The sequence below is a fragment of the Anopheles arabiensis genome, chromosome 3 (genome assembly GCF_016920715.1).
Source record: "Anopheles arabiensis isolate DONGOLA chromosome 3, AaraD3, whole genome shotgun sequence".
In the NCBI taxonomy this organism is placed as follows: domain Eukaryota; kingdom Metazoa; phylum Arthropoda; class Insecta; order Diptera; family Culicidae; genus Anopheles; species Anopheles arabiensis.
This window is the reverse complement of record NC_053518.1, coordinates 22,767,915-22,780,540: the sequence shown is the minus strand read 5'-3', so window position 1 is coordinate 22,780,540 and position 12,626 is coordinate 22,767,915. Positions and strand designations below refer to the sequence as shown.

The following is a 12,626-nucleotide window of genomic DNA, read 5'->3' as shown; positions in this document are numbered from 1 at the left end:
TTGCCGAACATCAGAGAAACTGTCGGTCATTGTGGGTCAATCCCTGGTGTTTGGGTTTGTAATGATCCATTTTCCATAATGGAGAAGATTTTTTCTTCCTTTTAATTTAATTCAATTTGTAGATTTCAGCCTAAAGAATGCAGAAAGAAATATCAGGAAAGATGTGTTCGTATTTACAAAATTTACCTTTCTGTTAAATTTCTCAGGATTTCTTTTACTCGCGCAATGTTCGCTCGGGATGCAACGATCAATAAGCGATGATGCTTTTTTTACATGTTTACAATAGTTTCTTTTATTTCTCAATGATCGTCCGGTTGGTGGCTTACTCTGAAACCGAGTAACGCGTTGGCTCCGCGTTACGTGCTTTACACTAAACTGGATTCGAACACTGATTGCAATCTTCCATATCCGGTTGAAATACTTCGATCTGCAGTGTCGTCTCGAAAAATTGATACTTTGCATGAACCGTTTCGGTGGCTTTATTCAGTACGAGCTCGGTGTTTGTCGATGGCTCTGAAATGAAAGAGAATTATTTTAAAAGCGCAAATTATGTCAAAATGTTGAGTTATTCTAAGATAAGTTTTTAATATAATAAAGCTTGGTAGCAAAATTAAATTAAAATAAATAGTTTAAGGATTATTAGCAAGGTAATTACCTAAAACTAATGATATTCTAAATTCAATGATAATCTTATCTTTTACGCAATAATGAGTGAATTCTTCCTAAGAAAAACTGCCTAAACTTGTGTTGAAAATAACAGCAATAATTGACAGTACATGCCCATTGAATGCTTGGCAATCAATCAATTTCTCTTTTAATTAGCAAACAAAATGCATTGATCCTAACTGAATTAAACCAAATTAAATCTCAATTAGAATCAAATATTTCCTCTTATTAGAATTAGTATTAAACTTTTACATGAATTCAAAAACGACATTTTGAAGGTGATTATGAGTTAAATTTTACTTGAAACCCCACCACAAATTTAACAAATTTACATAAAAAATAATATTGAAACAAACAACTGTTTGCTAGCGTCTTCATTTTCTTGGACAAAATTCAGTATGCCAATGTATTAATAAGGGAGGCTGCAGCGTGATGCCCCTTTGAAAGCATTCAAGAGTTTGCAATTAGAATTTTAATACCATATACACCAAATTAAACTTTTAATTGACCTGAATTCAAAAATAATAAACATTTTCCAATCTCTAACAGATCCCACATATTCAAGAGTAAATATCACTTAATCACTAAACACGAGACCGTTCCAAAGCACGGGGCTCCCACTAACCCTGCCTGCCCAATAAAAATGTCGACCCCTTTTTTTCGTAGAAAGCATCAACTAAGTTCCATCACCCCCAAAACAACCCTAACAAGCGAACCCACAAACACAATATCGCACTCGGCGCGGACGAGTGTTGCTCGTTGCTTACCGACAGCTAAATGAGCAGCGAGCGCTATCTTGTTGATACTGAGTGCCCAAATGCGCAGATTGTGTACTCTTACGACGCCCTCAATTTGCAGAAACGTTTGCATAACTTCGGTGTAATCGAGATACTTCGGGGTGCCCTCCATAAGAACCTGTGAAAGAAAAAAAGGGGGAATGAAGGGGATGTAAAAGAAGATCAGGCGCAAGAGGAAGGCTATGATAATAGCGCAACCGACATATCTCGCCAACACATGAAGCTGTGGGGAGGGGGGGGAGAAAGAAGGGGGTTGGTACAGATACGAGAACATTGCCACCGAGCGGGGGAAACGAACAAATAAAGTGCGTGAGTAAGTGTGAAGTGTTTTCCGGTGGGGCTGAATGGAATGAATGGGACGATGTCGGCGGTGCTGATTCCAGAAAAGTGGTTAAAGAATCCTTCGCGATTGAGCACAACGAACGGAAAAGCGCGCTTGATGGTGGTGGAAAGAGTAAAAACCTTCCCCAAGTAAACGGTACGGAGACCAGTAAAGAAACATAACTAGGGCCTAGCGGTGGAAATTGGCGCCGAGAAAAAAAACCATGGCCAACGCGCTAACGCACCATCACCGCTCGCGGTTTTGGCCGAGCCGTTCGTGTTGGGGCGTGTTGGACTTGTGTTGGTAATGGAAATAAAATCAGTAAGTAAGTGTGCAACCTTAAATCGGTTCCCGTTTTATTGAGCCTTTCTCGCACCGGCGGATCTTTCCCGATGGGCGCGGCCAGGTACTGCTGCCGAGCACACGGGATGTGTGCCCTAAGCTGAGGCAAAATTATGAAGCTCGAGCGGAAGCGAACCAAAACCAAGATGGTGGCTTAACTGTTTCAAATTGAAATACAATATTCATTAGGATGTTCTGCCTCTGCTTCAGCTGTGTGAGTGTGTAATATGAGGTTAAAGTAAAACATTGCCGAACTAGCAAAGCAGCTTTTCGACGAGTTTTTTTTTTTGTTTCCACCCTCCTGTTTAAGGGCCACCGTCGTTTCGGCTTCACTGTTATCTCAATTCCGAAGGCTTACTACTAGCCGATTGATAAAATCGCTCGAACCAACAACAACAACAAAAAAGCCAACCAGAAAACCAGGAAACGGTACAGCCGATCGGCAAGTTACGAACGAATTAAACGATACAAAGATGCGTGTGCGCGTGTGGCGTGGAGGTAGGATCCCACCTAGGAAGAAAATTGAATGAACCAGTAGAAAGCGAGAGCGGCTTTTCCAATCGATTTGAATCTCAACTCAATTTACTCCTGAATGCAGTCAAATCTGTTGCCCAACTCAATCATGACAAGTTGGGAGAAAATTGTATTGAATAAATTTGCTTGCGATAATGATACGATGGAATGTTTGATTAAAACGTTCCGATCGCTTTTGAAAAATTTCGATCTGGCGAAAGATTTGCCAAATCCTACCATACTAAACTCCTACAAGTATGCAATGGAGTTTTAAACAATACGGACACTTAATGCATTTTTGAGGTGTTATACTTTGTTTTATAGTTTCAAATTTAAAGTCAATTGCTCAAACTTCTGAATCACGTAAAGGAAGCAAAATAACCAAATTTGAGAAAGAATAGATTTACAATGATTTTAGTCGAAACACTACAAAAAAAAATGAAAAACGTGAACATGGACAGCCAATTCTGAAGATCAATGTCCTCTTGGAGCGACAGGACGATGGACTTACAAACAAAACTGATAATAATGGCTGTAGCGATGAAATGACCGACGGAAGATATTTATTTACCGTCACAACAGGCACTACTAAGATTCAGACACATTTTTTATCGATCCTACGACATCATGACAATCATGTTAAATTAAAAATCGGCATATCCTGGGACTGGATAGGAAGAAATGCAATAAACACATGATGAATATCCAGAGTTGGAAGCTGTCCGTAATTTAAATCTAAACGGTACAGTAAAGAATAATGTAGAATTGACACATTACAATAAATTTAAAGATTATATTTCTGCTTGCAAAAGCAGCATAGTGTTGTCAAGCAACTCAGTTAAGAAACGATGAGGTACTATGATGCAGTTTTTGGTATCCTTTGTCCATTGTTTTGACCATTTCAACAACCATTTGTTGACATTTATGACAGTGTTCATAAAAAAAGCAAAAGTCGAAAAACATGAATAAAATGCCACTACTTGATTATGTACCTTTTTTCACAAGTTTTCTGAAATATAAGAGTTTTCACATAAAATGCCTTTTAACTGGATTTTAGCTCAGTTAACAAGCCATCAGTGAGAAAAGCATCTCGGTCAAACGCTACCCAGTTAGCGAGCAATTGCTTGTAATATCGTAACACCTGATGGAGACGCCCAGTGATTGGTAAAGCGGCAAACGATTAGTAAACAAAGCGGCCTGTGTCCTGACCCTTTTCAGCTGTCCGTAAACACCTTCCCCCCCCCCCTTCCTCACTTACCACAATTGCATCACGCATGATGGCAAGCGTCGTGCCGAGCACCAGCACCGAAAACAGAAACGTGCAGATCGGATCGATGATGTTCCACTCGGGCTTGAAGTAAATCACCAGCGCCGCTATAAACACACCCAGGCTCTGCACAAAATCGCTCAGCACATGCACGAACGCAGCGCGCACGTTGATGTTTTGCTCCTCGTGGTGTCCGCCACCGCCCCCGTGGCTGTGGCCGTGATGATGCAGCGTGGCGCCCATGCTGCCAAAAAGCCGAGAAGAAAATAAAGGCATCATTAAAGTGCTGTGCATATGTGTGTGTTTGTGAAATCCCACACGCTACGGATGGGGTTTTGCATCAGCGGAAACTCAATCCATCCGTTGGTATGGGTTGCACCAACAAAGGGAATTGCTGGTGTTGCAGGTAAACCTCCTTATGCGCTTTGGAGGCGCTAGGGATGGGTAAATCTCACGTGGATTAAACTACAGAAATATGGTTAGTTGTGAATAGAAAGGGGTAAAATAGGTATCTTATAAGTAGAAATTGCAATCGTCACTATCGCAATGCTGTGTCCGTTCAACCCACTCAACAGATTATGGCACAACGAACGGAGAAGCCCCAGCCGCACAAGTTTACTGCACGGAAGAAGACAGCATACCACTCTGCTCGCTCACTGGAAACCGCGCGATGGAAACCTTTGCACTTTTGTCCCGCAAAAGCTTCCCACCAGGAAATCAATAAACTTACCTTCTGTGCAAGCGCAGAAATTCCTTCAGCTCGAAATGACTCGTTTTCCTGCGTCCGGAGCCGAATCAGCACCGGGAGTCGTGGGCACCTATTTCTATTCCGGCGGGGTTTTCAATCGCCCCAATTCAATTATCCGCCACGAACCGCCATGGGTGACCGTTGCCAACGAATTAATGGGCTACTGCTGTACCTTTTGAAAGCGGCTTAACTGGCTTGGAAGAAACCACTCCGGAGCCGGAGCCGGTAAAAGCAGCCCGACGTCCCGGTGCAAAATCATTCAGCGGAAATCGGTGTAAAAACCCACCGTACCAATAAATTCCTCCACGGTACATGGTAGAGTTTAAATCTAACCATTGCGCCAACGCGCGTCGAAGGACGAATGACGGTGACCCACACATCCACACAAAACCACAGGAGGTTACGATGGAACTACTATCGCATCTAGCGTGCCTTGCAAGAAAACCCTACTTGCAGTGCTTCCCGTGATCGTACGCCTCTCGCAAGGGCGAAGAAAGAACGCCACTGCGCTGGATTAAGATGGAGGATAATACCACCCATTAATTCTACGAATGAAGGATTATCTGCCACAATCAAATGACACTGACGCAACACGGGATTACGCCGGGTCTTGTACATCCGCGCGTACTGCGCTGGAGCACTTGTTCAGCCAGGCCAGCCCTTCAATGCAGTGCACGGGCGGTGTGTACCATCGTGCCGGAAGGCACTGCATTGCCCCCGCCTGCCGGTCAACACTACACGGGCAAATGATTAAAAGTTAGTTAGTGCTAGTAAGCACCACAAAAAAAAAAAAAACAACCGCAGAGCGCGACGATGTTGTACCCGGTATCTGTTTCTGATACCGCAAATGATTTAATGTGATTAGCACTTGCGAACCAGAAACAAAAGGGCATTGATATACGATACTCATTTTAAAGGAGGGATGGGATGGAGTGGATTGGATAAGGAGGGGAAGGGTTTGGATGGATTATCGATCGTAGCGTGGATCTATTTTTTTCACGTATTCAAGTACTTTTCAGAAAAAACAGGATACATTAGCTGAACAATTGTACTTTTGCTCAAGCACACTTTACTACACAATAATTTATATTAGTACTTGTTTTTTAGCTCATGAAGAGTTCCAATCATGGTTTTATTACAATAATGTTAATTTGCTATGTACTTCAAAAATGACCACAGAAGCATTCAGTTGATTAGTTGATTTAAGTTTCATCAATAAAAACAACCCCTTCGTTGCATTTTACCAACATTTTCAATCGATGCTTCATTTTAAACATTGAAATATACGGTTGAAATCTGACGACAATTAAATTAAATACAATTTTAAAATGTCTTCCCAATGAGTTTGTGTTAGTAACTGATTTAATTACTGGACTAGAAGTATTTACGAAACAGTAAAAAAAACTCAAAATTCCACATGACTCGAGATACAAATGAAAACAGTGTTTAGAGCATGCATCAATGCCATACAGCTTAAAATATATGAAATATATTAACATTGATGGGACCAAATTTACACATAGTTTTTCATTTGAGCCATTTACACAGGTTTTCCCATGAGTTACCAATAAATAAACAACATTGATCCCCGGTTAAATTTGTCTACAACATTGTAAACTGACTCGGAAAACAATGTAATTCAAGTTTCACGTTGCCTTTAAGCATTCCTAACGATGGATATCCCAATCTTTAGATTTGCTGAATTCCCAACACGTGACAAATGCAGTAAAACAATTGACTTAGCCTATCATCGTCATACAAATACAAAATTTCGATGCCCTACCACCGCAGCTCTGCTTACATTCCAAAATATGACTAAAAGTCATATAACAAATGATGTTTTTTTTTTCACTCACATTATATTCACCAATATTCCCAATCCAGACGTGACCAGCATCACTTCACCATTGAGCTCAAAATCTTTGTTGATCGTTCGCAGCACTGCCAGATAGAACAGAATGGCCGTCACGACCCAAATCATCAGCACGGACAGTAAAGCACCGATTACTTCCGCACGGTACCAACCGAAGGATAATCTGTAAAGGTAAAAGTAATGGAATGTTAGACAGCTATAGCATATATATATTTTTTTGTTTTGCAATTCTAATGCTTTTTGCATACTTTCCAGACTGTTTTGGCATGGAAAGACACTTTAAGGGGAACATTATGAAGATGTCATCGTTCTGAAATTTGTCTGCCGCGACTCTGGGGATGATTTTCTAGGGATGGATATAATTCACATTGAATTCCAGTAAGAATTTATCCCTGCATGATGATTGCGTACAGTGAGGCGCATAAGCGGTTGTCTACCTTTATACGCGTAATGAAATAATCTACAGAAATGATAATTTGTAAACTAGCGAAACAACTTTAGCTCTGGTCTTCTTTTTCTACTTATTTGGCTCAATATCCTCATAGAATACAAGCATACGTAAGTTATTGTTAGGCTTGGCGATCTGTGATTTGTTGATGTGCCCGCATCAAGATAGACAGACATACACATACGGGTCTTGAACTACTAACTCGACGTGATGTTGTAAAAAAGGTTCCACAAAGGTCCGAAGCAACAGTATGAGAACCGCCAAAAACCCCTGTAACATTGAGATGAAAGATTTGCCGAAAATGAAACATAGTTTTGAATTGCTTAGAAACCAACAACTATGCATTATCAAAGCCAAAGCTTCGCTGCAACTTTAACGCTTAAGTAACTGTGGTGCATCATAAACTGTGCCAAAGTATTTAACTTCACCGGAAAGCGTGCTTCAATTTTAAAGTTTTCCTCGATATAGACAATAAACTTTGCCCGAGCAGCCCGAGCAGCTTTGCTTCATCTTGCCTAGCCGAAGATTAAATGCATCTCCGCTAGCCAACCTGCGCCTTTGATGCGAGGCATAATGTAAAACTTCTTCATTCACCGGAAGCGTGTAAGTGCTGCGCCGCAAATAACGGGCCCGCTAACAGCACGCCCGTGAAACGCAACGGTCGACTCGATCCCCATTACACCCTTTACAAAAGGGCCAACGAGCGAGGAGGGCTACTTCACCCTAATTATATTACAACGAGTTGCGAGGTCACTATGGCAACAAAATCAGCCAGGCAAAAAATCTATCACTTGCCCAAGATCGCACGGGGCGCAGTCCGCACAGGGCGTTGAGTACAAACCATCCGTTGGATAATGTTCAACCTATTTACTTTGATCCGGAGCAGCACTGGCCCCCAACAGGGTGGAACCAGCACAAGAAGCTGGTATGCTGTGAAGGGATGGTTATTAAAAGTTTTTGCCCAACCCCGCCGACAATCTTTGCCCATGCCGGAGACGGCGAAGCACCCGGACGCTGTTACGTTGTCTGGTTTGAGATACAAGAGCCACTTCGGGGCTTTTGCCCGGCCACGCAACGCTTTCTCCCATAGTTTTGCTTTCAATGGACATTCCATGCCCGTGTACCTACCGTTTCGTCGACGGTCTTGCCGCTATCCACAGGGCAAACAGGGATATCATAAAGCTGGCAAGGTCCGCCATGAGATGGGCTGCATCTGTCGCGATAGCGAGACTGTTCGAGTAAATACCACCTGGAAATGGAAGTGCAGCAGCAAACAGAAACGGAATGAGATGCAGTAACGAAGGGAAACGTAGTACGTTCGCCAGATTGCTGTTAATCAGGACTGCGACGAACTGCATTCGGAACCTTCTTTACGTCGTTCTGTGGCAAACAATTCCGCCGTTTGCCGCACTGGGTTTCTGCAATTCTGCGTCCAACAAGTGGAAACAATAAAGCATTTCCGTCCAGCGTGCTGCCGAGCTCCATGGTCAGGTCCATCGATGGACCTTTTACTTGGCCCGTACCCGGGGCAGCATTGGGACCCTGTTGCATGCTTGAATGTGGGGCTCAAACCCGGTTAGCCCGGTATCTTACCTATTATCTCGGCAATCATAAAAATGATGCAAAGCATGCTCGCTAACATGAGCTTCTTCCGTGCTATCTTATCGATCCCTTCCGCCCGTGGTTTGTGACAGTGCGCTGAAACGAGGAAGAGAAACGACGGAGTCAGATAAGGTCGGGTTGTGCAATGAGGGGGGTTGGGTGAACAATTAGACGCCGGTAGTACGTGCATACGTGTGTTTGACACGGTGAATTACCAAGGATTATAAATCAAAGCTAAGCTACTCAAGTATGCATATCGTCCGCGATTAGCAGCGGTACTGCGTTGTGTTATGTAAAGCTTCCAAGTCGCTAGTAGTGGGGAAGTATTGCTAAACGCCTAAGCTGCAGTAATGTACAGAAGTTGTTTCTTTCTTCAGTCACAACACATTCGTACCTGTCTCGGAAAATCGAGAATGAATATTATCTGCAACATACAGGCACAAGCCTAACGTAGGAACGAGAGTATGACAGAGGTGCGATACGGAAAATTGTAAATATATGTAAGAAAAGAAGGCTCTAACATCCAGGGCGGTCCCGTGGTACAGTCGTTAACTCGAACGATTCAATAACATGCCCATCATGGGTACAAGCCTAGAATGGACCGTCCCCCGTAGCAAGGATTTGACTTATCCGGCTTCGTGGTAATGAATTAAGTCTGCGTTCCGCGTAGTCGGCGTCGGCATGTCCGCGCAGGACGTTACGCCAAATAGAAGAAGAACATCCACTTCGGCCGTTATGCCAAACAAGAAGAAAGAACGCTAACCTTTTTTGTACACTTATTTTTTGCATTTCGAAACGAAGATACTTAAAACTACATTAGAATACTAATTTCTACTATTATACTATAAGACTATGTAGTTAATATAATGCTTCTACCATTATTCAACAAATTTTTAATCACACTGAGAGTGTACGTAATTTACTCCCAAAAGCGTTTATGTATATAAATAAATGTTTTCCGTGGATATCCACGGATAATAGTCGAAGAAATGTCTGTTTCTTATAAAAATTAAAAAAAAAAGCATTGGTTAAATTAACAATAAACTTAATATCAAACGATTCACCATTACTAGAAAACGTTTTCAGTCAATAAACTGAACTGCTGTTTTTAAATGTTAATGTTCGGCACTGTTAAACTAAGCCACCAGTCGGTTAACTTGCTCCCGAATAATCGACGGACAATCGTATATAACAAACATTTCAGCTAGTATTTCTTGCACATACGACCGTTGTTTTGAAGCTTTTGTAGAGTTCAGATGTACAGTAGAACGCCATGTTAAGAATTTTAAGATGATTTAGGAAAACAAAAATAGTTTGTCGTAAATTCAGTTGTTTATTGTCATTATATTATGCTCTGACAACCAACTTTTTTTACCTCGCCCTCTTTAAATCATGCCATATTCGTATTAACTTTTTTATAAACAACTTTCATGTGTTCTCTTTCCAATTTTTATCTAAAGTTTTGAATTTTTCCTTCGCTAAATCCAGTATCCTGAGAAACTATGTTGGTGTTAGGAGTGTCCGTTTATACTGAGAGAATCCAACGATCCGTCATAAACGTGAGAAACTATTGCTGGACGCTTTTCTACTACTACACTACTAAATTTTGTTTTGGTTGTTCGTTTTCTGACGTTTTTTCGAACAAATGGCTAGATTTAAAATCACGAATATCAACTATTTTATGCGCAACTTCTTTAACGTATCTTCTATAAATTGGCTCAACTTTATACGAGGTAAGAAAAATATGGATTTAACGGTGTAATTTTCTAAGCGTTGTTAAAAAATGTCTTTTATCAAAACATTTTACATAAACAAGTCATTATATTTTGGTAGACAAAAACACAAAACAACACACATAAAACATATTTGTATCAATAAAAAATACCCAAGTTTACAAAAAACAACAAAATGAACAGAAAAAGTATGACCATGAGAGTCACAAAACATCAACAGACAATTGAGTTCATAATAATGATTAAAATAACCATGAGAAAATCCTCTTTTTGTTTCTATTGCTCAATCACTTCGGCAATTAAAACTAAACACAATTACACATCCACACACCCACACACATTCCCCAAACTACCCAAGCAAATGGGGAAAATTTTAATTCCTCTTCTTCCCCAATCACCATTGCAATGCTAGTGATGGCTGGATGCTTCAACACTTCACGCAAAAAAAGGAAGAAAAAAATAGCTTCCAAACGGAAACAAAACAAAAAAACGCGCATTCTTTCACACACAAAAGCGCACATTTAACCGCAATCCAAAACTTCAATCACAAAGTCTCGATCGATCTGGCTCTCTCTTTCTCTCTACTGCCACTTGCTATTGCTCCCTATAGTTGCCCTTACGCCAATATGCTTCCAATACTTGCGCCACCGTACTGCGCGGTACGTGGCCGTGTTGCTGCCGTGATTTTCTCCACTCTGCTTTGCCCTCAACTTTTGCTTCACGTCACGCTCTGTGATGGAAAATACTTTTCCGATCGTCTTACGGTTGCGATTTTCCAAGCTGATTCCTTTTTATTTCCTATCGCGCATTTTTTTTCTCTCTCTCTCTCCTGTGAATTTCACTTGCCCATTTCATTTTGTATTTCCTTTTTTTTCCTTTTCGTTTGCTTCCCCAAATACGAAATCTCTTCTCAAGGCAAATAACCGTTTTTGTACCCCAGGGCATTTGCCATCAGTGAGCTTGAAGCAATCGCACCGTTGTCGTTGTCGTCCTCGTCGTCGTCACCGTCTTTGTCGTCTATCGCAACCCGTCAGTCTTGGTTAGCCGGAAAAGGATTTGACGAGCGGTAAGCAACGATTTTCGAATAGCTCGTTTGGTTTTTCGATAGGGAAAGAAAGAACGCACACACAAAAAAATACCGGTTCGTCTACAAAATTGCATACTGTCTATCACACCGTGGCACTGTGTGGAACTTTTGCTCTGTTGCAGTTTTGAATGCGAAATGGCGCAACACACATACACACAAAAAAAACCCCTGGATTCAAATCCGTGAAGATAACCAGAAGCAAATTAACACCATTGTTGTCGAGTCGGCAAAGTTTAGTTGCGGAAAGTGTTTTGCGCTCCGCATTTTGTTCTGCCGTTTGCTGCTGCTGTTGCTGCTGCTGCTGCGGCACACTTGGCTCAATAAGACTGGCTCCTTTAAATGTGCTTAAAATCGATCCATTTGTGGCAAGTTGTGGTGTGGATTCAGGGGAATCTTCCTCATCCTTCTGTGGATCAGAGCTGTATTTGTATCCAATCTGTGCTAAAACCGACCGCCTGTCCAACCAACCTCTTTACAACCGCAACAAAACTTCAATTTACACAACTCCTATCATAGCTCGGCATTAAGTCTTTTGTAACTATTGCTTGTTTGAGAGGCTGCTTGCAATCCTTTGCCAGAGCCACTCACACACTCTAGTGTCTAGCCGTTGAAAAGATTATGTATGGATTATATGCTTACCGAAACCAAACGGCTCAACCATCGGCTCGGAAGCCATCAAGTGAGTGGCCAAAGCACAGCGCCTACAAATGAGGCATCATTGGACAAGTCAGCGTGAAAGATTAACCATAGCTTAGCCCAGCCTCCGGGTACTAATAAACCACTCATGCATCGTAAAACCGGCCCCAGCCCGGGCTGATGCCCGGTGGATGGATCGGATGCCAGCCGAACCGTGCATATTGTGAGGAAGCCAGAGCACAAGCACTGTCCGTCAAGTGGACGCTTGACTAAATCGAGACAAACACAGCCCCAAGAAGTGGCCTGAGACTGACAAACAATGTGCTGGTAAATATTTGCAACCGGCGTCCGGCAGGCTGGCTGCTGCATAAAGACTCTGTGGAGCTGTGCTTCAGCTGAAGTAAAATCTATTTTTCCCATTAATCGAAATCCTTACCTCATAAGGATGCTATCTTGTACAGTGAATGTGTGTGTGTGTATGTATGTGTGTGGCTAGTATGTTCCGTTAGGCCTGTGGCCGTACAGAAAGCGATGGAAAATAATAATAAAGCAATGTCAAACGCAACGACAAGGGCATGCTGCACCTGTTTGC

The 12,626-nt window shown here is 41.9% G+C and overlaps 1 protein-coding gene across 4 annotated transcripts in view; it reads right to left on the bottom strand.

Annotated features, from left to right (window-relative positions):
* Positions 1–261: 261 nt before the first annotated feature.
* The window catches only part of LOC120901535 (zinc transporter 2), a 34,568-nt gene continuing 22,203 nt past the window's right edge, over positions 262–12,626 (bottom strand). For 3 of the 4 annotated variants that reach the window (XM_040309553.1, XM_040309554.1, XM_040309556.1), the window contains 6 exons: positions 8,570–8,674; positions 8,105–8,225; positions 6,512–6,691; positions 3,899–4,151; positions 1,434–1,581; positions 371–513 (listed from right to left, as the gene is read on the bottom strand). In XM_040309553.1, the coding sequence (XP_040165487.1) occupies positions 371–513; positions 1,434–1,581; positions 3,899–4,151; positions 6,512–6,691; positions 8,105–8,225; positions 8,570–8,674 (950 nt within the window). Of the gene's footprint in view, positions 514–1,433; positions 1,582–3,898; positions 4,152–6,511; positions 6,692–8,104; positions 8,226–8,569; positions 8,675–12,626 lie in introns of all 4 variants that reach the window. The other variant, XM_040309557.1, reaches the window with a different exon arrangement.